This window comes from Pseudopipra pipra, chromosome Z (assembly GCF_036250125.1).
Source record: "Pseudopipra pipra isolate bDixPip1 chromosome Z, bDixPip1.hap1, whole genome shotgun sequence".
Taxonomy (NCBI): Eukaryota; Metazoa; Chordata; class Aves; order Passeriformes; family Pipridae; genus Pseudopipra; species Pseudopipra pipra.
The window spans coordinates 62,685,665-62,713,480 of record NC_087581.1 but is presented as its reverse complement, the minus strand read 5'-3'; the positions used below and the strand labels follow the sequence as shown (position 1 = coordinate 62,713,480).

The 27,816-nt window shown below is 38.1% G+C and overlaps 1 protein-coding gene across 1 annotated transcript in view; it reads left to right on the top strand.

Annotated features, from left to right (window-relative positions):
- The first annotated feature begins 6,615 nt into the window (after nucleotides 1-6,615).
- Nucleotides 6,616-27,816, top strand: part of ELAVL2 (ELAV like RNA binding protein 2) — a 110,930-nt gene continuing 89,729 nt past the window's right edge. The window contains exon 1 of the mRNA XM_064641725.1: nucleotides 6,616-6,758. Within this exon, the coding sequence (XP_064497795.1) occupies nucleotides 6,732-6,758 (27 nt within the window). The 5' untranslated portion in view covers nucleotides 6,616-6,731. The remainder of the gene's footprint in view (nucleotides 6,759-27,816) is intronic.

Below are 27,816 nucleotides of genomic sequence, written 5' to 3'. Positions count from 1 at the left end.
AAAATTATCCCACTTGAAATCAGGAGGACAGGTATGTTGGTCATCTCTGAGTAAATGCTGATTTCAGTTAGACACCTGCGGGCCTTACAAGGACAGGAACACCCTGGGGAATGTGATTATAAGAAAGAAGTGGTAGCTTAAAAAAAAGCAAAATTAATCCAAATCCAAGGAGAATGCTAGTGAAAACTACATTTTAGTGCCCATTACAAAGTTTGGTGCTCATACTAAAATCTCACTAAAGGTCTGTGGCTTTTTAATGGAAATCTAATTGCGTTGTGAATTTGTGCATTACCAGTTCCATTACATTTCCTAAAACCTAAATCATTCAAAATATTAATTAATTATTAAAATGTCCATTAGTTATAAGAAAGAAGAAGGAGAAAAAAAAAGCATTCTGGATAGAGAAAACGTCCTTATTTTAAGAAGTCCAAACTATGCAACCAGAGTGCTGAAGCATCAGTAGGCCATGGATCTGAGGTGAAAAAGAAAAATTTGGTCTCCAGGGAACAGTACAGTATTTATGTTAACACAAATCCACAACGAGTCAGAGAATGGAACCTTCCATATATGCACAGCAAGCTCACTGTCCTTCAAATTAAGCTACTTTTCCAACATGCTGTGAAGAGTGCTCTCTGAGATTCGTAAAGCATTCCAGCTTAGGAAACAAATCTTGTAGTCCACAGAGAAAAAAATTGATTATCCCTCCTTTCTGTTTTACCTGTGAATATGATTTCTGAATTAAATATAATCACAGACTTGGTGTCTGAGGTGACAATAGAAATTAATAGCTCTTGTTATTGATCCTTCACACTTTGTAACCATTCACCAGATTGCTCACAACATCATTGCTTTGCTGTCAAGTCCTGCTGCAGCCAGACTCTCACATAAAACCCAACACTACCTGCAGTGTGCTGCATTCCAGGAAGCAATTCACCTGCACTCAGAAACCAATTTTACTGTGGCTTGAAATGCAAAGATCTTGTGACAGTCAGCCAGGATGTTGTCAACAGACTGTGAGGGCATAGGTTCATTGAGCTCTTCCTGCCACCAACCTTCTTACATCAAGATAAAGTTGAACTAAAGCTAAAGGGATATCAAGTCAGATTTTTGTGTGGCACATGACCACATGGATATTTCATGCATTCTTTCAAATTTTTCTCGATGACTATTCTAACATTAAAACATCCCGCAGAGAAATTAACTATGTATGCTCATACAATCTTTCTACGTATTTCTTAGTTTTCGCCTCCTCAAAAGCCTGGTCAATTAGTATAAAGTATGACCAAAAGCCTGACTTCAGCAAAGTGCCCTCTGTCAGAACAAATCACCAAATTAAGTTGCATCAGTAATAAATAATAGACATTTTAAATACGTTTAATTTAAAAGTAAGTTTTTTTCTGAAGAACATTAGGTACCTGTAATTCGAGTAGTAATCTTTTTTGATGCTACATCAAAGACTTCAACACATAGTACAAGTTTATTGCTATTAGCTGTAGAAATAAAATGCATGAGATAGAAAGGTTTGGACACATACAATTTTGCACCTGTGTCCTGGTACTCACCTTTGGTAGGAACTTCTGTCACTCCATTCATTAGCTCAATTAACAAATGTACCAATAGCAGGGTTTGTATATATTCTATTTGTTTCTTTTTCTTCATTTACTGTGCATATTGATGAAGTCTTTAAGTATGTCCAACACCTATTTTAGTTAGTGATGGGAACTGGCATGGAGAAAAGAGAGAATTTGTGTTTGAAATGAAGTACATCTGCAAAGACCTCTTTTTTTCACATTTTTTGAGTATATAGTAAAATCACTTTTTCAGATTTTCATGTTTCATGATCGGAATTTTAGTGATGATGATGGAACTAGACTTTCTCATGCACTTTGACTGGGTTTACACATTTACAAAACGGACTATAAAAACGCACTTATCTCACAAGACCAAGAAGACACCAAATTAAATTAATTCTAAGATGTTTGAGTGAAAGGTACTTTGAAAATAAAAAATAGTTTTACATTAGAAACAAATCTCTTGGACTGTGTTACCAAAATAAAACAAATACGCCAGTGTACTGGTCTGTCTTTAAATCTTTCTTTGCCTAGTCTTCCAAAAACCTATCTTTCATCAAAATGTTTGTAAGTTTATCTCCTTGTAAAGGAAATAATGGATGCCCATATTCCCCCTAAGATGACAAGTTAGTGTGAAAAACAGGGTAAATTTTGTCCAGTACCACAGAGTCTCATGGTGATGACCGTACATGTACTAATGCCCATATCTAACTGCAGTTCTCCTAATGAGCCTGCTTACTCTTCTGTTCTGTGACCAGACTCCAGAGTGGCTTAAGTAATTCCTAAAAGAGAGAAAAAGCTCTTTGCCATGTAAGTAGATAAAAAGGAGTGAACCACATACATTCAGTACAATGAAAAGCATTCCCATAAGGTGTTTTTTTATCTAATGGATGGAGAGTAAAAGAGGAAGAGAAATAAAGGCAAAGTTATTTCTCAAATGTAGTGGTGTGATTCACATGCTTCTCAGTCATTGTTACAACGGATAAATAATGCAACCCCTCAAAGTGTTCACAATGTGGATGTGCAGACATTTTATCAGCCATCAGCTACATGATCTCTTATCACAACTCTTGTCTATTCACTTTCTGAGTGAAAAGTTCTTTTTTTATTTTATACTCTGGTGATTTTTAACTACATCTTTGTGTTTTCTCATTTAGTGGGGTTCTTTTCATTTCTTAACTGAATCCAAAACCTGCAAGGATGGCTGTCGTGGACTGACATAGAACAGCAGCTGGAAGGACCAAAATGAAGGTTAATACACTTCCTACTCAGGTGCTCCCAAGTGAAAATAGGTACAACCTTCTGTAAATGAGTCACTGACATTTCCACCCCCTCCCCCACATTTCCTTAAATACTAACTTTGCAGGGTGGACTATTCGCAACAGTAGCTTTTGTAACATCACAAAACAAACAGAGATATCAAATACTTTTGGCAAGAGGAGCGAGAGGAAAGATGGCATCTCTCTGACCATCGTAAGGACATGAAGTGTGGTGAATCTCAGTGCATCTTAACCACTGGACTTGGAGTGAAAGGAGTGGAAACTAAATAATGTTGCATCTCTATCATTAAGCTGAGTAAGTATATTACAGCAACATCTAAAAATGCTGATGCATCTCAGCTATTGGCACTAATGCAATGGTTTAATGGGTTTGTGGCTCTCTGTAGTACTGTTTGATGACACAATGGCAGAACTCCTACGGCTCAAGACCGAGTACCTCTCTGTTTAGAATAAGAAATTACACTCCTAATAAACAAAATTTACATATTTTATTCTGACTCTGCTTTCCAGATGGTACCTAATATGACCAGGCCCCAGAGCAGGAGAGAAAATTTGAAACTGCTTATATAGAATCCCAAAATTAAAGACGGAAAGAAAGAAACAAGACAAGTCCTGTCATTTCAGTTAGGAGACTCACACTCTTTTCTGCTACAGATGTGTCTATAACTTAAGTGGGCAGTTCACCTACACTAGGGATGGTAAACCAAAGTCACCTCAGGTACCAAGAGATATATAAAGCAAAAAGCCTAAGTCATCTCATCTGGGCAGAAAGCCAAGACCAAACATTTATAATTTATTAATATTCACTTTCCAGAGTCCTGAATGAAGACATATATTCACCATAATCCACAATGAACATTGTAAGGCTTAGATATATATATTTTTTATAATGCTATTAATAAAGCACTTGAGTATTTACGGAACTAAGAGATATTCAGCAAGTTAGATCTAAAAATAAGTTCATACACATGAACTGAAATGACAAATATTTGCCATTTTCTTAGAGGATATAATGAGAAAAACATAGCAAATGGATTATATTCTGATGATATATCCATTGTCTGATTAAAATCTGAGAGCATGACATTTGCCTAGCAGCTATTGAAAAACTAATTGTTCTTTGTTTATCGCATGTTCCATAAATAACATTGACCTAAAACAACAGATTTTGAGAGCATAAAATCTGTTGAAACAGTGAAGATAGATATCCAAATAGGAGATTCTGGCTTTGAAATATGTCATAATCAAACATTGATTACGACTGATCCAAGAGCTGAAACCTTCTATCTCTACTTCACTCAGATTCAGCTACCTGTAATCTGGTATAAAATCCAGAAAAGGAGGAGAACAAGAACAACCTCCAGTAAGAAGACCAAAAAAACCTCTCAGTCAGAAAGGTAGGTGATCCATAGTAATCAATATGGTGGCATATTGTTTTAATTTTTATTCTCAAACACATTTATCAATACATTGGTAGGCTAAACAAAGAGAAATCTTTACCACCTACTGTAATGTTATACATTAATTACATTTTTTATTTTTTTATTCATTACATATTTGGAGGCATAGAAATATTGTCAGTGCAAAGGATGCATCTTGATCTCCATGAATTCCTGAAAATACTGAGAAAATGCACTAATTTTCCAACTGTTTTCAGTAACTTAAAACTGGGCAAATATAGAAGCAGAATAGAACAGAGTAAAGAAACGTTACATTCAATTAAACACCCATTGCAGAGTACAGCAATCTCTCCTTTGACTTCAATAGCTAACAGGACAGACCATCGATGAAGCAGAGTGCTTGCAAAAGCTGCAGAGAAATTAGGGACATTATAAAATAGGCAGAGAAGGACATGGCTTTCAAAAATCAGTTGTCCTTGCAAGTACTACAGGACTCTTGCCTAGATGGTCTTTTGGAGCCAACATAACCAGTTTATACTTTATAAATAAAAAATAAAAAGGGGAGTATTGCTCAATATAGCTTCCATTTTTTTCATACTTTTAGAATTTCTTCCATCATGAATTCTTCTCTCCTTTCCCACATCTCTGTACAAACATTGAACACAACAACTTTGTGGCCACTAAATGCTTAAGGACTTTGCTGAGGGCTTTGTTCCTCCTAACATTCCATAACAAGCTATCATCCCCCTTCAGTGTGCACCAGGCCTCAAAATACAGGAGCAGAACACCATTTCTATGTGGGCTACGGGTAGAATGAGCCTTCCTCCAAACACAAACCTCTCTGTCCATGGGTGTGGGTTTCTGTAGAGATCAGCAAAATGACTTACTGTGAAAACATTAAACTTGACTCTCATCTCTCAGTTTCCCTGGCAAAACTGGGGTCCAAAATCCTAGTTGTCTCTCAAGCATAGCTGTCATACAGCCTATGCATAGTATATATATTTATGCATAAGAAAAATGTTAATTTTTAAGTATGCATTCTGTGTATATGATTTTTGGAAGAAAATTGGTTGAGTTTGTTTGTTTGTTTGTTGTATTCTGCTCTCCAGCTCAGGCATACAGAAATGCAGCTAATACACACAGACTGTCCTTTCTTATTCTTTCCTAGATTCAAGGATCTCAGCAAGGTTAATAACAGAGTATTTGTGGTGCCCATCATAGGTGAGGAAACAACAGAGAGAAGACAAGCTAAGGTAAATAAAGAACTTCCAAAATTCCAACTCCTTTTGATTTGATTTATCCAAACTGGCCCATCCAAACTCCCACCATGAAGCAAGGGAATGAAGTGTGCCCTTGTGCCAGGACAGGGCTTGTCTACAGAGGACCTTGGGTCTTCAGTGGACAGCCCAGGGGCATGAAAGGAAGTTGTTGAGTGAAGGAGGAGGAGGCAGCAGAATGAGTTCAGGATGTGCGGGGAAGACAAAGGAAGAAGCAGTATTTTCCAGCCATGGGCTGCATAGCTCCATGAGCTAATAGACTGCCTGTAACAGAAGAGTGCTGCCAGTCTCTGGGAAGGAAAGGACAAACAGTGTGTGAAGGGCGAGGGTGTCAAAGGAGGGTGTTTTGCAGAGGTAAGAGTTTATGTGCGGATGTGCATGTTGACCATCAATATTACCCCATGGCATTTGACAATGCAAAATCCGTCCTGCAACACATGCCCAAGTAGCATCTTCCCAGAGAGGTATCCTGGACAAGATTCACTGAACTGTTGGTGTCACACCTCCCAACCTCCGGCGGCAGAGACAGGCGCAGACGAACAGTTTCTGGCAAAGGCCATAGGGCAGCCATCACAGGTCACCCAGGACAGGGGACGCCAGTCCCGCCCGGGCAGCGGTGCAGGACAGCGGGTCGCTGGTGATGCTGTTGCACCACATCAATTGCATGGGTGAAGATGAGGAGACCAGAGGAGTACTCTTAAGTAACCTGGGATGCTCAGATCCGCCGAGGTGACCCGCGGCGGGGACGGTGCGCCCCGACGGTGGTGCGGGCTCTGCCACGTGCGGGCTCCGCCAGCATCACCTCCAGGGCTGGACCGCTGCCCGCCCTCGCTCCGCACGCCGGCGGCTTTCCTTGTCTTTCTTTTTTTTTTCTTTCCTTTTTTTTTTTTTTTTTTTTTTTTTTTTTTTTTTTTTTTTGATAAGGCGGATGTTTCCTTTTAGTCGGATGGGAGAGTGGGTCCCTCCCCTCTACCCATGCCTCTCCACCCACCTTCCTCGCTTTCCCAGTGTGGTCTGTAGGGGCGTGGGGGAGCGTTCAGTCCGGGCCGCGTGGCTCGCCCTCCTTTTGTGCGCTGATTTCTGGGTGTCCTCCGCCGCGCAGCAGTTTCCCCCATCCCCTTTGCGACAGCTGTTTCGAGAACGCATAAATACGCGCGCGCGTGTGTGTGTGTAGATGTGTCTGTGGGCTTTTCTCATAAGCCCATGACAAAGCACTATGAGGTCAAAATGGTAAGTGTATTTTTTTTTTTTTTTAATTATTGAAATTTCTTCCGGAATCGGGGTTAAAAAAGAAAAAAGAAAAAAAAAAGAAAAAGAAAAGCGGCAGAAAGCACCGTCGGTGGGGGCGGGCGGAGGAGAAAAATCCTCGCACGTAACATAAACCTCGTGTACAGGCGAGGCGCAGGCGGGGATGCTCCGCGCTGCCCCGCCGGGCCGTGGGCGGCGGGACGGGGGGCGGCGGAGCAGGGACAGCGGGAATGCGGCGGGTGCCAAGGCAGCTCCGCGGCTGCCGGGACACGCCCGGAGGGTCGGCGCGGCCCGGGGGGGGCGGTCCGGTCCGGTCGGGTGCCGCCTGCAGGCGACCTTCGCAGCGCCCGGTGTCCTCTGCGGAGCGCTGCGAGACAGCGCCTTGGCACGCCGAGGCAGAGAACCCCCCACCTCCCTCCCGGGGAGCAGCAGCTCACGAAACGAGCCGGGCAGTGCAGTGTGAGGGCTGATTTATTTATTTATTTAATCGTTCGAATTGATTTTGTTTTGTTTTTTTTTTTAAGGGATGGTATACTTAGAGCTGCTTGAGCCAGCTAAAGGAATAGGAAGTTTCCTCGCTTCATGATTACCATAGGTAACTTTGCTCATTGCAGTATTTAGCAATCGGTTAGAATTTTATGTCGGATCATAGGCAGTAATAGTTAACTTGCACCGACCTCGTTCTGTGGATATCAGAATAATAGAATGATTTCTGTGGAAAGTAGCAGTAAGTCAGTATTAGTTAACTTCACGATGACTTAAAGCAATACAGATAATTTTCAGCAGTTATAAATCTAGTCACTGTTCTGGTGACACTTTTAGGCTATTGAGTGTTGTTGAAAGGAGCAGATCTTGCTTGTAGTCTAAAGAGAACTACTCCAAAGTGAGTCTGACATGGGTAAGGAGACTCCAAACTACAGACTTTTAGCTGTAGCTACAGTCAAGCTTGTTTTTTCCTATGATCATTTTATCTTTAATAAACAAATTTTTGGTTATTTTATTTTATTTTACTACCTATGCAAAGGCAGTAATGTTTAGCTTAATATTTTCCACAATTACAGTTAGGTAAATGTGCAGGTGATGCAGTATTAGTTTTCCTTGAACTATCTTCTTTTCAAAAACACTGTTCTTCCTCTGAAGAAGGCAGTAACCTGTAAAATATATGAGCATATTCAGGAATAGTAACTTCTGGAGAGTTTGACCCTGCACTGGTGGCAGTTAGGTAAACCATTTGGATAAACTGCAGGTGGTAAGCTGTACACATTTCTGTATAGAACATTCTGTACAGAACCCTATAGTTCTGTAGCCAGGCTTTTTTTAATTCCTATCAGAAAGGTTGTTTCTCCAAGGAAACTGAATTCTCCATGTGTGTTAATATTTTCCTTTTATAGCAACCACACAGAATTTAAGTGCTATAAGTATTTATAATTTTGATGTCTTCACTAATGGCTCTTTTACCTTTTATTTTCATCATATTTTAAGCTCTATGCAGGAGAAGAGTGGTGAACATGGAGAGGAAAAGACGTTGAATTTATCAGGAAACTCCTCTAACTAAAAGGGAACTTACTTTCCTTGCATATAGTCTCCCCAAATGCCATTAAGTTCACGGGAGGGAATAGATAGATTTACCTGTGGCCATGTTTAATCTGGTTTTGTATCCCCTCTCAGACAGAAGCACTCAGACACGGTGGCAGCAACCACCCTTTGGTGCTCTCTGCCGAGAGCCCACCCATTCTGCAGCAGTGTAGTGGCGCAGGCAGTACCTTCACCTGCATCTCGTTGTGGAGATATCACAGGTTATGCATTAGTGACTCTGGACATTAAAAAGAAAACCAAAAAACACACCACCACCAAAACCAAACCAAACCAAAACCAACCAACCAACCAAAAAAAAAAAACCCAGCAAAAAAGCTAAGAAAGCTGTAGACCAAATTTAACCCAAACTGCTGATAAAATACTTTGGCAACCAAGAAAACTGGAAGACTTGAGGATGCAAGATTTGACAGAATTATCTTGCTTGACTATGTCTAAGAATTTGATTGGGTAGATGACTGTAGAGGAAAGGTTTTATATTCTTCAGTGATTAGAAATACATAGGAACAAAAGTCTGTGTGCTCGTGCAAACAAATAGTGTGTACTACCTTCCTGAAGGATATGTGGATTGATGTTCTGATGAAAATGTTACTAAAAATTAGCGCAGGGACAGTGAACAAAATGTACACAGGGACTTATGTATGAAATTACAGGGAGCTGGGTGGGAAGCCCATGTACACACCTTCCAGCAGGCAAGTAGGAAATGAATTTAAATTCTTCTGATGTCGTACTTTCTAACTTCAAAGTCCAGCCTTAGTGTGAAAAATGAGAGTAGAAATTGAAGGGCAATAGTAAAAGTACCAGAACTGCATCAAATAGGAAAGATTTTCTTGAAAATTTAAAGGTGATTGTCTGGAGCTTCCTGGTCACCCTCTTCTGCTTCCCCATGAGTTTTTAAATAACGTGTTGGGATTATTTCCTTACCAAATCACTTAAAATCTGTGAAAATCCCTGGGAATTGCTGGATGCCAAGTTCAAAAAATGCACAGAAGGCATGCAATGTTTATTCTGTTAGAAGAGTTAATTGCAGCAATTGTTTCATACTTAGGACACTTAACAAAACAAAGTAACAAGCACCTCTTATTTTAGCACCTTAATATAATTAAAAATTAAAAGTAAGCACAGTTCAGTTTATTTCCTTTCTGCCAAAGTGTTTGTATGACTTCATTAGATCTTGATTTGTGATACTTTCCAAGTTTCTTTTTGGAAGATTATATATAATCAAAACATGATTTCATATTGAACTAGTTACTGGTTCAATTACTAATTTTCAGTAATGATTCTGCTCCTCAGAAAAGAGTTTGAAATTTTGGGAATCAAAATTCTAAATGGCACTGCCTTGCTTATTTCTACAGAACAGATTGGAAGTAATGGAAAAATAAGATTGCAGTTATTGCAGGGTTTCCATATTCAGATAGTGCAGATGTTTATTAGTCAGAAGTGTAAGAATCATTTAAGAATTGCTCAGATTCATTCAGGAAGCCAGTGCAGCACCTTATAAATTTTAACTTAGTTAATTGCATGCTTAAGTCTTCCATCTTCTAAGATTTCACATGCAGGAAAATAGAAAAATAAAATAAAAACAAAAATAAAAAATCGCATTGATTTGTTTAGGAGGTACCTGGGTCTTTTTGGACAAATACTATTCACGACAGTTAATTTTCCTAATCAGAATGTTTGCTGATTCTTGTAAGGAAAGCTGTTGACCCAAATCCTGCAAATAATTTGGCATGCCTATAAAGTAAAAAAAAAAAAGCTTTAGACATTCTCTCAGAGAAATCTTTGATTCTCCCAACAATACTTGTAGGTAACATGAATCTACTTCCATTCTGTATTAATAATAGGATATTGGTGGACACACTTGCGTAGATACATGCCTCATATTTATTACAGAGAACTAAGCATTTGTAATTTTGCCTTGTCCTTGAAATTTAATCTTTAAGTGTCATAGAAATGCAAAACACATTATAACAAATACTTAAGAAACTGTCTTTTAAGTCACCGAGTCTCTTAAAACCTCAGTGCTTGAAACTTGCTTTTTTTTTTATGTATTGGTGATACTAAGATCAGTACTTCAAATTTCAGGCATTCAGAGACCTCTGGCATTAGAAGAAAATGTACTTAAGTTTCTGTGAAGAAGAATCGGTATGGAAATGAAACTATTTAGGTGGTAGAGAGTGGCATTCATGAGAGCTGTGTTCTTCTTGGAAGTTCACAAGTTGTGTTGCTAGCCCTAGGTGTCATTTGGTGACGTGGTGACAAAAATGTCAGCCTAATCTAGCTTAGCAGAAATAGAGTATTTGTTAGAAATTGCAGGTATAAGGATAGGGTTAACGTGGTCAATGTGTTATTCTACTGAGTGGACAGCAAATAGTTTTTACAGCTAGACAGGTTCTTTCTGTGAATTGCAGAAGGTGTGTTGAGAGTGTTGTGATGCTGTGCTTCTCTCAGAGTTGTGAGAAGACTCCCTTCCCCTATCACCTGATCCTTATGTTAAGTCTGAGAGTTAAGACTTCTCTTCCAGAAATTAAATCCTCACAGTCATCTATATTTATGGCCACAGACATGCAAAATCGACACATTTCTGAGAACTATCTTTTTTAAAAAATATGAGGTCTAAATACTTAATGTAATTAGCAGTGTCAAGAAATAAGGCCACATATGGCCTCAGCATAAGGTCAAATCTACAAATATTCCAATTTCAAACACTTCCCCCCCCCCTCCGCCCAACAGCTCAATTTAATGTGTATAAAGTATTTGCTGCTTCAGTGACTACTTTTTCTACGGTGTGTCTTAGCTGCTGGGATCAGCATGGTTTGAAGTAAAGCTGGTTATTCCCTCTAGGCATGATTTCACACTTTTTTGTTCCTGTAGCCCTATTGACCATTCAGACAATCCGCAGAAGTGATAATTTATAAACAGAGTGGCAGGAGTGGGCATTGAGACCCAGGGAGTACAGGATTCTTATTTTTAGCCAATATTTACCAGTCAGTCAAGGTTTTAGTTCTGAGCTGTATGAAGATCTTAATGCCTGTCGAGTTCACTTTGTCTTTTATTTATTAAAGCAGGCTGGGATACTAAACCCAGATGATGTAAAATTTAAATTAAATAAATTACAAGGCAAATTGGGAGGGGAGAGGGGGAAACAGATAGAATAAGTTCCCTGATTAGTGTCTCACCTTCAGTTATGATTTCTTTAAAAGTGAGTGACCACTGGATTCCACATTAAACTGAATGTGCTGTGATGGGTTTTTACAGCCCATGGCACACTGTGTTGTTCAAAACATGCAGAATATGAAACAGATGGCTTGGGAAGACTGTCAAAAAAACCTGCTGGGCCTTCTCTGGTATTACCTTAAAGCAAGAGAGAGGATGAGTAAGTGTGCTGTAATTTTTGGCCTTAACACAGCATTCAGGAAGCTCGGGCTTCCGAAGACATGCTTTCTCAATCACAGTAACATGTATAAAAACAGGTATCTGTTTGAGGATAATGGAGCAATAAAAATTACTTGCAATTGTGAGGATGAAGTAATGGAAAATTGCAGTGGGGGAGGGGAGGAGGGCAGACATTTGCTTCAAGGTGCTCATCACAGAGCTAAGCAATGCAGACAGATTTATTCAGGAGTTTCACAGGCCATCTTTAAATATATTTGTATATGATATAGTGGAAGGTAAATCCAGCAACCTCTAGTTCATTTTTTAAAATTATGATTTCAGAGGTCTCCTTATGGAAATAACAGTTGCGCCTTCAAGACCTGCTTGGTTTTGGTTTCAAAATCTCTAAGCATGTGGAATCTTCTAACCAAAGGCAAACAATGTATTTTATACTAGAGACATGAAAATCAGACCCTACTGTATAAATGTGCATCCACAAGACAGTGTCTTTTTAGGAGATATTTCATGTACTGATAATATTATAAATATAAGCAACCCAAATTCCTAATCTTCTTGTCCACAATAAATTTTTACAAGAAGCTGAGTGGGTTTTTTTGAATCTCATTGCTGAGATACTGTCTTATTTAACCTTCAGTTAGAATAGCTATACCTAATATTTCAAGTCAAAATTACTAAAAGTAATACATACTCAGTGGTATTAAAAAAGAATTCCATCTTTGAGTTCACAGTTTACTGAAATTAAGATTGATTTCCAGAAGCTAATACTATGAAGTTACAGTTCAAAATGTGGACATTGCAGCATAAGGAAAACAATTTTCTTTACTCATTGCTGCATTTCTGTTAACTATAGAAATGATTGTCTGAAGCACTGGAAGTTTCACAGCTATTGTCATTTTTTGCAGCTTATTATTTTGTCATTGGTTTCTTTTGGGTATTATCATTGCTCAGTTGTCTGATAAAGCTGAAATATGTAACACTCTCTCAGCTGTATTTTTATTTTTCAGCTCTGAAATATAGCGCATGACTTAGCAATACAGTTAAGTCAGAGCTTTGGGAGATTAATACCTGCTAAAATAATGGTTTAATACTTAAGTTTATCTGTTATTTTGAAAATGCACCTTTAGCCTATTTTTACTTAGTCTCTTTCTTGACAATGGGTTTTCATTTCCATGTTTTAGGAAAATCCTGTAAATGTTGTTATGTTACTACTTCAGAAAGGGAAAAAAGGAAGAAACATGTGAAATACTCTTGTACTCATTTTGCTTGTGATTTTGAATAGCTTTCAAATTAGAATGATTTTCCCAGATTTTTATAGGCTTGCCCAATCCAGCTGTATATTTTATATGCTAATTTAAGTTCTATTTTTGTTCCCCTTGGGATTTTAAGTGATTATAATTGTTGCTCTTCAAAAGCCAAACAGATGATGATTGCTGCTTCAGGAATATACCAAAAGAAACCGGCTTTCATTAAACCTGCTCATCCACTTCATAATTATCTCCATTTTTTCTCAGTAAGAAGCAGGAAAATGGCAACTACAGTTCATTGAAGCCAGTTCAGTTATTTAAACATCACTTTACTGAGATAACAGGAGGTGTTAAAGCAGAGAGGTTTTTCAAATGCCAAGATGTAGCCAGTTACTGCAGGGTTGCCAACTGGGAGATGACACTCTTCGTGTCAGTTTGATATACAATGCTAGAGGCTAGATTCAGCAGAAGTTACTGTGGTCTCTGCTGTGGCTGGGACCACTTCTGGAGGACAAAATGTAGATTGCCAGTGATTTTGCCAGGCATCTGATGGTCTGACCGCTCCGGAAGAAATGAGAAGTAAGAGCGAGCAGAAACATGGGAGAGGAGAGAGAAGGTTAAAGCAGGCACAAGCATAGAGGCTAAAGAAGATAATAAATGGGGAAATAATAAGTAGGGAAATGATCATAGATCATGATCAATGATCATAGGTTCACTTTTGATATCTGTCAGCCCTAGTGATGTTTGGAATGAGCCAGGCTAGACCAGAAGGTTTCTCTAGAACTTTTCAGCAATAAATTTCAGTTCAAATCTGTATTAAGAACATTCATAGAGAAGTTTTGCTGTGAAGATCAATGCTGGAGAGGAGCAAATCCCTGTGAATTGCAACAAGATGCTGCAATGTCTGTTAGCCCATGAACACTGGCATAAACAGGAGTAAAAAGACACAGAGGTTTCTTAAGACCTAGAAATATGTAAACAGTTCTTTAGTTCACATAATTGATTAAAAACCTTACACATTTAAATTTTTGCAAGTATCTTCTGATGTTTTCCTTATCTTACAAAAACAGTGTTGCTGAGGTTTTTTCTACCCGCTTTGTGAAGTTTGACTCTTGCAGTTTACAGAAAGAAGTCTGACCATATGTGTTGCCATTTGTCCTCTGCTGCTTTCTTTATGCAGGCAATCAGTGGCAGCGTGGCTGTATAAATCACAGCTTACCACTCAAGAGGGCCTGTAAAAAAACAGTTCCATCAACAGTTTTTTTTTCAAAGACAGACTGCAGCAGCTGTCTTAAAACATGGTTCTTTCATCAGAGGAAGCAAGAATCTTTTACAATTTTAGTCCCCCATATGACTCATTTAGGCAAAGGAGATGACCAGGAAAAAAAGAAGGAATTCACAAAGGGATGAATTTGTTTTTTTATTTCTTAAACTAAAATGCCTGTATGAGAGCAGAGGTTAAACTTGGCCAGCCATCAGAAACTCCTTTCCATCAATTATAGAAACAAAACTTCTGGCAACATCATCTTTCTATTTTACCCAGAATGTTCCTGATCTTTAGCTGTAGTAGTGTAAGCTGAGAGAAAAATTATGTGGCCTGTAGACTGGAGGGGAAAAAAGGTCTTTCAAATAGAACAGAGCTGTAACATCCACTGAGTGCAGTTTTGTTGGTACAGCCTGAGGATTCAGGCAGTCACTCTTGTAAACTAACAATTCCTTGTAAACATCAGCAGTATGCTCCACATCTTGACACCAAAAGGCAGAGGATGCAATCCCAGAGCACAGGCAGCAGACTGCCAGGAATGTGGCTTTCTTTCTCAATTCCCAAGCAGCTTTATTCAGTATGACCAGCAGTTTTGGATCAGTTTCATCTCCAGCTAGAGTGTCTCATAGAACCAGGTTGAGCATCCCTTGTTTCAGCACAAGTTTTGTCTGAACTGAGCTGTTTTCCTCCCTTCTTCGCCCACTGGGGCAGGAGGATTCCAGACGCTGCAGCAGCGCTCTTCCTTGTGCAGCTGCTGAGGGAAGTGAATTGGGTTGCCAGAAGAGGAACGGTGACACAGAGGTCAGTCCTATCTGTAAGGCAAGTAAAGAATAGGTGAAAAGCAGCTAATGCAAGAGTTTATCAGAGCTATTGCCTACTTTTCATTCATTATCAAGAGGTGATTTATCGTGTCACCGCTGCCTAAAAATCAGAGCTCAGTCCAGAACAATGGGGGTCAGGAAATCCTGAGCTGTGAATCCTGTCTCCATGTTTTAACTTCTTTGTTTTGCTTTCCGTCCTCACTTGCCTAATATGGATTTATATTACATCAAACTCTAAGTGTATTAAAGACTTAGTTTTCCTACTGCTGCTAATTCAGATTTGCATTTGCAAAATGTCATGCACTTAACGAGGAAGGGAGCAGGAAGTAGCTTTAGAAAAGCAGATGGTAGAAAGAGAATTTTGTATTAATTCTTTTTATAAATGGTTTATTAAACAAACCACTATATCAAAGTTCTAAATTTATTACCTTGTCTAAGGTAGCTTAATTACATATCTGCTTCCTGAACTATTCAAGACGCGTTTTTGCGCTAGTGAGTTTATAGCATAACAACGTGCATTTCATTCTCAGACCAAGCTCTTTGCAGATGGTGCATTTTCACAATGGCAAACGGTGCGTCACAGTCCTCATTGCAAACTAGCCACCCTACATACTTCTGGTAACAATGTTCTTAGATTCTGCAGCTGGAGGAGTATTTAGGCAGCTTCTGTTATTGCTTGCTTATATTTCCTTCTTATTACATTATCATTCAGAATAAGCATCTTGAGCCAAATTAACATGGAAGGTATTGAAAATATATGCAAAATAAGCATTGAAAGAAAACAGGGCAAAAGTAGAATATTTCATAATGAATCGAAAAATATAATTTTCCATGTTAGGAGTACCTGAATAAAATGGAAACAACTGTAGTTTGTAGTTGGCTTTCTTTGCATTACTTTTCAGGTTTTTGTTTTATTTGTGCTAGATACCTGATCTTATCCCCACGTAGTCTGCTTCTGTTGTGATTTCCCTTTTAATTTAGAAACAAAACTTGCAGAATTAGAAAACATTCTTAGAGAACCAGAAAATTAACTGTGATGTTATACAGAAATTGATGAAGATGATGCCTCAGTACTTGACAGTTACAAATATAAGTTGACTAGGTATGTTGATGAGGAAGGTTTATTTTAAATATATTATATTTTTACTTTTAAGATGTTTTTGCAGAGTTCTATAAATTGAAAAAAAAATCAGAGAAAATTAAAGTCTACTGTAGATAATAGCAATGAAACGAAGGCAAGAAGAAAGAAAAGGCTTAACTGAAAATTCTTGGCATAATAGGAGTTAAAAGATGTAAGACTAGAAAGGATTCTTCTTTGTTCTGTAACCTAAGGGCAGCACAGTAAGAATAAAAGAGATGTTCCACGGTATATAATGTCAGAATAATTAATGAATATATCTGTTGCTACTCAAACAATATTAAAACATCTTCATTACATTTTACATTAAGGCAATTGACTTATGATTACTGAAGAGGTTCCTAAAGCAACAATAATATTTATTTCTCATATGAAACTGCAAAATTAAGTAGGTGGTACATTTGATGTACATTGCTATTCCATTTGAGAACAGCTCTTACGGAGAATACAAAAATTATCTCAGGCAAAATGGTGCATGTATAAGATATGTGTGTTAAGCAGTAAAAGTTCTTAAACATGAAATATATGACAATTGTTCTACACATTTGATTTCACATGCTATAAATATTTCCATTTATCTCAGTAAGATTACCGTAACAAGGAGAGCAAACTATATGTTGAAGCTTCCACAGTGTTATGGCTCTATATCACTACTCCTAAGCCTTACCCAAATGGAAATGACGGAAGTCATTTTCCACAACGGCAGCAAAACTTAAAGACAAGAAAGAAGACATTCTGTCCACTCACTGGGTCTATGCAAACGTTTTCTGGATTTGTAACTTCGTTTTTAAGGAAAAAGAAAAAAGCATAAAATTCTGTAGTTTACTCGTCTTTCTGTTTCAGAGCATTTTGGCTTATCCAGGCAATACCTGGGTATGGCTGAATCAGCACTTTACAGTCAGAGCTGGGAGAAGCAGAAATTATATAAAGACTAACCCCAGCTCTGTTATTTTGAATAACCTTGTTTCTCCTTGTCTCAGTATTATCAAGAACCAGAAAGACATAGTCTCATGGGCTGATGGGAGATGTTAGGGAAGATGTCTCCAAACAGCAGAACCTGATCAGTTGTTATGTGTTGTGGAGATGAAAGAAGGGCATCACTCTCTCATATTAGCTTGAGGATGAAGTTCCAGGGGAAAATACCTGTTCTGAATTCAGTCTGTACTTCCCCACTTCCCCTCCAAAGCTTTACTGAGGTAACAGCTGTCTTTTTATCTTGGTATCTGGCTCCGTATATGTCCAGAGTCTCAGTTTCTTGCTTTTCTTGCGCATAAAAAAGGTAGTCTTTCCCAATTCAAATACCTACAGCCTAAAATACTTTCTTCACTCGCTTCTTTCCCTATTAATGTCTTCTCAATAGAGAAGACATTGAATGACCTCACACACAACCACACTACTGTCACTTGTTTTCTGCAGTGACAGAGGTTGATGCAACATTGCCACAAGTTAGCACCAAGTTATGGCAAACTGGGTGGTAATGCTGTGGAACCAGCTCTAATGAGAATCCTTTTTGCTTGTGACTTTAATAGCCTTTTTATCCCACAGTGTGAAAGTGGACAGTACTTAATTAAACCATCTTCCTCAGGGTATGCAATTAAATACTGATTCACTTAACCTGTATATATCTTACTTGTATCTATCTATCTGTCTAAATATCTATCTATCTGTCTATCTTATGTATATATCTTAACACACACTATATTGAAACTGTGGTGATTCCACGCAGGTACAAGCTATAAATAGTTCATCCCTCCATCTTAGTCTTTCATGGAAAATGCAATTATTCCAAGCGGAAAAGGCTGCAGAGTAAGTGACTGTCTGAACGTTGCATTACACAATGTATTTGCATGGCATAAAATGCTCATTTGCATAGTTATTGCATAGTAGGTTTTTCAGGCCTTAAACACTCAGTCAAGATAGAAAATCACAAAAAAGTATTAGCCTGTTTGAACACGCTAAAAAAATATGGGGGATCTGAATCCATAAAACAAAGACCGGGAGAAATAATAAGATCCCATTTGAGGGCAAATAAATATCACATATCCGACTGTTACAAAGTGAGAAGATGGCTGTAAGTTTCACAATTCAATTAGCTTACTGTTGTTCTGAGTGCTCAGCGACAGTTATAGGGATGTTTTACAGGGATTAAGGAGGAATTGTAGCCAAAAAAAAATTAAATGATTGGAGTGTAACCTGATATTTACCTTTTGTCTTACTGTAGCGTGTAGGAACACTGATGAAGTGGTAAGTAGAATAAATATATCTGGTATGAATCTTGTAAATTTCCAGATTTTCCATGCAGGGAAAAAGAGGAAAAAGGCTGTGGATGGAAAGACTAAGTTAGCCTTTTTATAGGATTTTTAATAATTGTGGCTTAATTGCTTTTGTTGTTTACATCCTCTTTCATGCACATTGGAAATGTGGATCTTATGTCTTTCAGAACAGCAGTATGTTTCCAGAATCAAAAAGCAATATCCAGTCATCCTATAATGCTAATTCTCCTTTTTCTCACTGTCAGTGCATTTAAAAAATAAAAAAAAAATAAAAAAAAGGGAAAAAAAAGAAAATTAAAGAGAAAAGTTAAGTTCTGTATGGTTAAAGGTGAGTTGAAGGAGGAAGGCTAGTCTTAGGTTTGCAATGCAAATTTGAGTAGCAAGAGAGATATTTTACAGCTTTTTGAACCATGACACGACTTTGTTTTCTGTTTTGTGTTAAGTATCACATGGTTTAAATCAGCTTTAAGTCTCATAATGTATCTTCATCATTGAAGATACATTATGAGACTATGAGCATGATTGGGGAAACATTGTGGAGATCTAGTAGAATTTTGCACTACAGTGAAAGCACTGTTCAACACCAGTTCCCATCATTAGGAGCTATTTCTAGATCATGAAAATTGAATCCTGGCCCTTAAATATTTTCCAGGATTTTGCTATTTGAAGGTAAAAAGCAGATTTCTTACTGTAGTTTCACTTTCTACAGATTACAGGTACATCTCTAGCATTGTTGTACATGTCTGATAATGATGGCTAAAATGCAGTTTTTCCTTCTCATAGAGAAGGAATTTGGTGTGTGCATTTATGTTTCTGATGCAGTTTTTTTTAGCCCGAAGTTCTCATTAATAAGTTAATATGTCATCATTTTAAGTGCCCAAATAGGAATTATGAAAGGATGCATGATTTTTCAGAATGCAGACTGACTGCAGCTAGTTTAATTGTGGATTCCCAAGTTTCACGTGGACTAAAAAAAAAACAAATTGAGAGTCAACAGTCAAATACTGAAAGGCACTTTGAAGATGGAGGTCTGGAAGATTTAAAAAAAAAAAAATCAGTCTTTGAATTTGTCTGGAAAAAAAATCTAGAATGCAAATAGCTTTGTTCATCAGACTCTTGTTTGCTTGGTTTCAATGGTTTCAATGCTTTCAAAAGCAGAAAAAAGTATAGAGAAGTTGTTTAGTACTTTACCACTTCTTTTCCTAGTGTCTCAGATCTATTTCTTTCTTGGGGTGTTTTTTGGGGGTTTTTTTGACTGGTGGATTTTTTTTTTGGATGGTCTGGTTTTGTTTTTTGGTGGCTTGGTTTGGGGTTTTTTGTGATTTTTTTTCCTCAGACATTCAACTTATTTTAAAATAAGACAAAAAGGAAAAAAGCACTATTTAGAACTTTAGTCATTTTGGTGGTGGGAAATTATACCTGATTGATATAAAGGTCTTATTCTCCAAGGGAAAATAAGCTGTGTATCCAACTTTGAACCTCAGCAACTTCTTAAGTAATGTGGTCCAGTGCTTAACTACTCTTAGAGAATCTTTTCCAGTTGTTAAACTAGATTTTATGCATTGTGAATTAAGCCATTTACTTTTTTAACTTACAATGCATATGAATACTACTTGATCATAATCTGATAATAATGATGATTTCTAAAACCATTTTCAAATATTCTTTGTCACTGTTTCTCTTTCTAAACAATCTCTCTCTTAAAATATATTAATGTTTTCTAAAATACTTTTCAATACCCTTTTATGGACTTTTTTCAGTTTTTTTAAAACAAGGAAAGACTGGATACAGTGTTCTATTTTCAGCTCATCAGTGTCAAATAAGAAGAGTATTCATATATGTCTTTTCAAATTACACTCTTGTTTATACATCTCAGCGTGAAATCTCTCTTTCTTGCAACATCATATTCCCATGACTCCTAGTAGTATCTTACAACCTTTTCTTCAGCACTGCTTTTATTCTCTAGTTTTTATTTGCACATTTGTTTATGATCTTACTTTTCTAAAAATCACATTTGCCTACCACTTGTCCTTATTGAGCTTTATCTTGCTGGTAGGTGTCTCTGTTTTGAAAAGATCATTTTGTATTTAGCACTTAAACAAATGTGCAGTTCACAGTTTTCATAACCAGTTACTATGTTCCATCTTCCAAAATATGGACAGAAATAACATCTTGACCCTAAAAGTTATACTCCAGTAGGTCCTTATTTGATACAGTCATTCATTTGGCAAGGAACTATCTCTAAGTATTCTCAAGATATATTTTCGTATAACCTTTTTACAGCAATTTAATTAACACTATGCTTCTTTTTTATCCCATGAGATGCAATGCAGGTTGACAACAAACATTTAAAAATCAACGTATATTACTTCTCCACTTTATGCAACATGCTGTGATTGTAGAATAAAATAGAATTTGCTCAAAAGCTTGTTCCTGGAAGATCTGTATTTCTTAGTGCTGTAGTTTTGGGGGCTTATTTTGAACTAAGAAGCAGAAATAAGACTGACTAGTGTTCCTTTTTCCTGAATACCTGTTACAAAGAAAAAAAAAAACCAAAACAAAGAAAGAATATGGTAGCTTCATATCTGTTCTGCAGTGTGTATATTTATTACCTTATTGTCTAATGACCAGATACACAAAAGAACTTTCAGCAGGGTAAATGTCCATGACATCAGTCAGAATAATTCAACTTAATTTTATCACATATTTTATTGTACTAAACCATATTACATTGGGGTACACTACTATTAGTTTGAATAACCTTTTAGATATTTGCAGCTACATGATCATTTACAATTTGGATTTTGCTGATGACTCATATCCAGCAGAATCAAAGTAGTACAAAGCTATGCATAGTACTTCTGATGCAAAAACTGAGTTGTATAAGCAGATGAAACAAAACCTCCAGCATTTAAAGACAAGAAAACAGGGCCAGCACCAGTGAAAGACCATTAAGTCATCTACAAGTGAGCAATTTTTACATTAAAAAGAATAAAACCTAGTTATTTAGATACTTTTTAGATTGATGGATCAAAGAAAAATCTTAATGATCTATATAAGTAAGATAAGGAAAGTGCTTTTTGGAAGTGAGATTTATTTTTCATATCTAGTAATTGCAAGGAATAATTGGCAAAGTGTAATTCCACATCTTTTGAATATTAAACCACTTCCTTATAAACAAGTTGTAATGTGTAACATACAGAAGTAAGCAAAAAGAACTATCTGAAGTTATGTGGCAAACGTGGAGCGCTCATGAAAAAGGAGGTAACTGCCTTTAACATAATGTCATGAGAAAAGCATTTTTAATATCCTTTCTCAAGAGTGTGTAGACACTTGTTCACTCACCACGCTTGGGCAGTTATAGCAGGTGTGCATTAAAGATGAACTTCATTTGGAGAAGGAGAAGGATACACTAGTTTCATGCACCTTCTGAAATCCTGCCGGTGTGAGTGCGGAACACCGTGTGTACCTGTGCTGAATCATAATTGCCAGCTGGAGTCATATTATCTTAATTGAATAAAACAAAAGATTCAAGTTGATACTTAAAATTTTGGGGAATGTATTCAAGGACTTTTAAGGTCAGAAAAATTCCATCTATTACCTATGTGATCTGATTATCTGAAAATGATCTAATTACATCTTATACAAACACTTTGGAATTTACAAGGACTTCTTCAATAAAATAATGGTAGCAACAGCTACTGTATTGCTTCACTGTGCTGTCAGCAGGAAATATGCTGGCATGCTAAAAAAGCTATCTTTGAGTAATACGCGCTTTCCACCTCAACAAATGAAAACAGACACAGGCTTTTGAAAAAAAATAAAATGCTTCTTTTAAGTCAATATTTCCTGTAGCTTTAATACCACGAGATGATATACTAATTACAGTTACTTTATAACTATACATCTTTTTTCCTGGAGAAACTTATTGTTATGGTGGAAGTCTAACTGAATTGACAGTATTTGGGATGATTCACTGGAGAACTTAAAAGGACTTGTTATTTTTGGATAAAAACCAGCATTAAAAATATTGATTACATTCTTGCTTTTCATTGTCTCTTGTACACAAGGTTATTTCTCCTCACAATCACATAGTCTCACTGGCAAGGGTATCAATCACTTCAGGCTCTGGTTATGTATTGCCCACAAAAAGGGGCAAGGGCAGATTGTTATAACTGAGTTTTCTGACTTGTGAATTTCATCAAACTACCTACCTGCCTATTTGTGAACTCTAAACCGCGTCTTAAAAACCAAGTGTTTTGCTAATTTTGGGATATCTACTAGGTACTAATTTGCGTGTGTTAAGACTGCACAGTGGACCTAAGTTATCCACACCTGCCTTCTGCTCTGTCACACTCACCCTGTATTTTTACTTTCTCCAACACCATTAGAAAAGTCCCCAGATCTCAAGGACAAGCAAAAAGGTGTATTTAACAAAGTGCATGTGCCAAAGATGCCTCCCTTCTCCTCCCCACCTGAGGCTGCCTTTCCTCTTGGCTCTGTCGTAAAACATGAAATAAATGACTCATCTTCTGGGTCCTTGTTACTTCTCTTCCTCTTTTTTCTTGCTAGCTCCTGCTGTCAGATATGTCTAAGTGACAAGCTAAGGCCAAATAGATGGGGTTAGATTGTCGGAGAACAGAACTAGTCTTGCTTCTCTGCCCTCCATTTAACAAGTCTCAGCAGTAAGTCCTTAGGTTTCTCATCAGGTTTCAGGTTCCTCTTGGTTTTAGTACCTTGTCTTTTGTTAAGAAATAAAGTTAATCTCGTCTTAATTTATTATTCAAAGAAGATTGAAAGTTAGCCTTAGTGGCCAATAAAAAACATTACAAGCCTGTGCAGTTACTCTGGCTCTTCAAGAATCAATCACAAGGAATTAAGTGAATGTAGCAAACCCTTCCTTCGAAAATAATGCTCTCTGACCTCAAGTTATATGCTTCAGCTGTATTCCTTTCAATTGCATTTTCTACAAAGCTTTTTTTGAAAAAACAGAGATCAAAGGTAAGCTGAACTGAGTCTAAACAAAGTATTTCTGCTGATAAAAGGTGGAGCTACAGTACTCTAATCTGATGCCATTAGTCAAACTGAAAACACAGCTTGAAAACAGGTTTTTTTTTTCTGCTGTAAAATGTATTATTGTGTACCATGGCTCATGTTTTGTCAAGTGAATAATTTCAAAGGTCATTATAGATCCTTTTCACAGCAGCAATTAATTTTTGTTTAGCTGTGGTCACAAACACATGCTTGTATTGTCTGCTACAAAATTGAGCTTGTGTGCTTTAATGTTAGTTTGACTGTTGTTTATTAAAAATCACAGTGCAGTTCCTTCTCCTGCAGAGGAAATGGGGAATTGAAAATAAGCTACTGCAGTTTCAATGTGGAAGTGTTTTGTCCTTTGTAAAGAACTTGACAGCCAAATGGATGGTTTGTTCTGGAACTCAGACATGTCACAGCAGCGAAACAGATGAGGAACCCTCACCCCAGTTCAGGTACTGCTGGGACAGTGATTTGGGACAGGGATGTTAAGGTGTTTTCATTAAAGCAGGATCAAGTAAGAGAAACCTATTTCTCTTTGCTGAAAAGATCGTAATGACAGTTTACTTCACTGGATTATCGGCAACATACTGGCTGCTGTGCCACCTGAATTTCAATTTCTTAATTTACAGCACTGATGAAATAGAATAGAGCTCGATCTCTACTGCTCTCTACACTGGGCTGGTCTTATCAAGCGTGAAGTTTGGCGCATTGCAAAGCTATTCAAGTCATTATCTGTTGAGGACCTCTTGAGCCATCTCTATCTCTGCAGTGTGCTGATAAGACAGCTGTTTCTGTTGCTGCAGTGTCTCTCTGGGCCTCAGTCTTCATTCCGTGCAAACTACAGCTTTGTCACTGTGCCCTGATGCTGTCACTTTCTCTGTTGTGCAATAATTTGATCCAAGCACAAAAGAGGTTGATGGCAGCAACAGACTGGCAGGTGACACAGTCTTATTTTACAATTAAATGTGCATTTTGCACCACTGGAAATACAAATCCTCAATAAAGAAGCTACGTAAGCTGTGGTGCAGCAGCAATCTGCCTTTCCCTGGTCACAGTAGGGAACAAGCAAAGATACAATAATTTGGATAAATAGACAGCTTCTTTTCAGGTATTGTATTTTTCCAGGTGAAGTTGTCTATAGAAAATCTGAGCAGTTGTGATTACCTTGTATGAAACAGAGCTTTAAGATACCTTTTTAGTCTCAGTTGAAAAAAAAAAAGTGAAACACCTCCCTTACCTTTCCCCACCCAAATGCTAACCTCTTTTTGAAAAGTAGTTTTTATTAATATTCAGACACTGCTGTATAATAGAGAATGATACAGCAGCCTCAGCTGCAGTATTCATATTACTGTAGTTTTGTATGATATCCGTATCTTATCACTACAGAGAGGCTCAGAGAAGAACTAGGTAAAACAACTACGCTCCTATACTGAAGGGCAGAGTGCATGCCAGGTATGCTTTGACCCAGGAGTCGTGTGTCTGAAGACTGGGTCTGAAACCTACATGCCTATTGCCGTTTATTTGTCAAAGTAGTGGAAACAAACATAAGTTGACACTGGAAGAAGGACCCCGTGGAGTCCCCCGGGTTGCAGTAACACAAACACACACACAGATATACACACACACACAGACATACCCACGCACGGACATACACATCCGTGTGGCAGTAGATGAACACCACGAGTTTATCTGGAGTACCCTCGAGAGAGGGTACACACATCGACATCCTGTGCGTTACCAGGGTGTTTCCTGGGGGCGGGGGGGGGGACGCTTCCCGTTGGTGCCATGGGCCCGGGGCCGAGGCCGGCGCTCCCGCAGCCGGGCCGCGCCGTCGGGCCGCGCCGCTGTCCGTGGTGCTGACGGGGCGGCCGCGGGGTCCGCTCGGCCCATCCCCTCCCTCGGCAGCCAGCCCTGCTTCTCTTTTTTGAGTTCTTATTTTTTCGTGCTGCCCCCCCCCCTTTTTTTTTTTCTGCTTTTACTGCCATTTCTTGACCACTCAGTCCCAGCCAGGGGACTCAAGAACGTTCAGCATGCCTGAACAAGCACCATCCTTTCCTCCTGCTGTAGTTGTTCCATGTCCAACACCTGTTTAATAATCCATACATGTTTTAGCTAAAAGCTGTGTCCAGACAGACAACTACCGCTAATCATAAAGATTTCTTTACAGACATATTAACTAAGCAAAGAGGAACTTAACAAGAAAACGTGTTTTCCCTGGGAGAAGGGAGAATTTAGCTTTCCTTCTTCTGCTATTGCTGGAATCAAGGGCCTCTGAATAGAGATGGAAGGGCTGATGACAAGGCAATTCGATTTAACAGCTATTTTCTGCCTAATTTCACTTTAACACCATATATTGACAAACATAACAGATGCAAGTACATTATCGGTAGAGATACTACATCTCTAAAGAAAATGCATAAAGTTTGGATTTTGTCTCTAAGAGCTGGTCACTAATTATAGATGGAGATTGTTCCTTCTGAGTGGAGGAGCAGGGGGCAAGATGAAGTTGGAATTCTGAGTATCAGACCTGAGAGGGAAGCTGTTGAAAGCAGAGTCCTTTAATTTCCTGAAGGTTCAGAAAGACATCGTTCTCGTTTCTAATAGCATACATTTTGGTTTTCCCTTTAAACTGACTTTTTTTAGTTCTAAGAACAGCTGTATATGGTTTTTTGGGGGGTAATGGAAGGGAGTGAGGTGTCAATGCACAGATAAGAATTTTAAAGAACTTTTTTATTTTCTGCCTTTCTTTCTCTTTTGTCATACATTGCTGATGTTCTGCTAAGAACACTGTTGTTTACTTAAACACATTCAACACAAGCTGGACAAAACAAGAAAGTAACCAGCAATTAAATCTAGTAATTCTGCAAACAGCAACACAGGGCAGGGGTTTTGCAAATGTTTTCTATTTGGTGTAACAAATAACATTTTAATTTTTTTAAGAGAGATATATATAAAACTTTTTGAGGTATGCAACCACAGCATAAAGAACCTGAGCAAGTTGAGTCTAATATCATTAAGAGACTTTCAGAAGCAGCTTTCTTGTATCAAAAGGTAAAAGTTGCCATAATTAAACAAGACTGAACATCAGGAATAAACAGAACAACAGTGTAAACTCAGAGGATCTTCTTCAATACTAACAGACACTGCTGAGAGCACAATTTACACATGCAATTCCACAAACTGTGTGTGAATAGACATCACTTCACGTAGGACTTTGTATAACAGCTTTGAGGAAGTAGCCACCCCCACCCCGTTCTTTATTCAGTCCTTAGAGCCAGTAGCTTGGCACTTGTTCCACCAGGGAATTATTCCCCTCTTTGGAATGCTGCTGATTCAAAACGTTGGTGATACATTGTAAATGATAAGACTGTGTGTTCTAGAAAAACATCAGATGCATTAAGCATAAAACTAATTATATAAAATGTAAAATTAGTCCCTGTATAACTCTCAGTTGTTGTCACAGTGGTAGGATAGGGAGATTAGAATAAAGAGATGATACACTATTCATTGTATTAATCATTTATAAACACGCAAGGGCACTCTCATTGAAACACTATGTCTCTATTGGAAATTGCATTCTTCTTTATTTTTGCACCTTGCAACACAGATGCCAGAATTCTATTCCAATTCTCATTTAGAATTCTATTCCAAATAAGCATTTCCTTTCTGCAGGGTGTTCTGCCTTTGCTGTTGGAAATACATGATACGCACTTGGTGTGTTCTGTGTCAGAAAAGACACAGAAGAAAAGCCACATCTAGGAAGCACTTCTGATTCTGGAAAGAAATGACAAACTGGTGAAGGTCAAACAGTTTAAGGAGTAAAAGGCATGCTTCAGAACACCATGCAGAATTGTTACTTCCATACCAGTCTCTTTCTCTGCAAACACTTATCTATGCAAGACATAGAAATTGCATAATGAATACAAACTTTTTTCAACCTACTTCTCTTGTCTCTCCCTCCTTCCCTCTTCCATTCCTTCCCTCTTTGCTTCGCTTCCTTCCCTCACTCCCTCTCTCCACTGCCTTCTTCACTTTCCTTCCTCTCACCCAAAATGTTTGTTACAAGAAGTACCACTCATTAATACACCAAGTCCCAGAAGGGCAAATGTCCAGAGCAGTCCCCGGGCGGCGATTCAGACTGGACACGGGCGGTGCGGACACACGCACTGCCAGAGCTGCGAGAGCCGGGTATAAAACAAAGGGTGGAGAGCGGGGAACCAACAAAACCCAGCCAAGCCACGTAAAATGCCCCGAACCACAAAAAAACAACACAC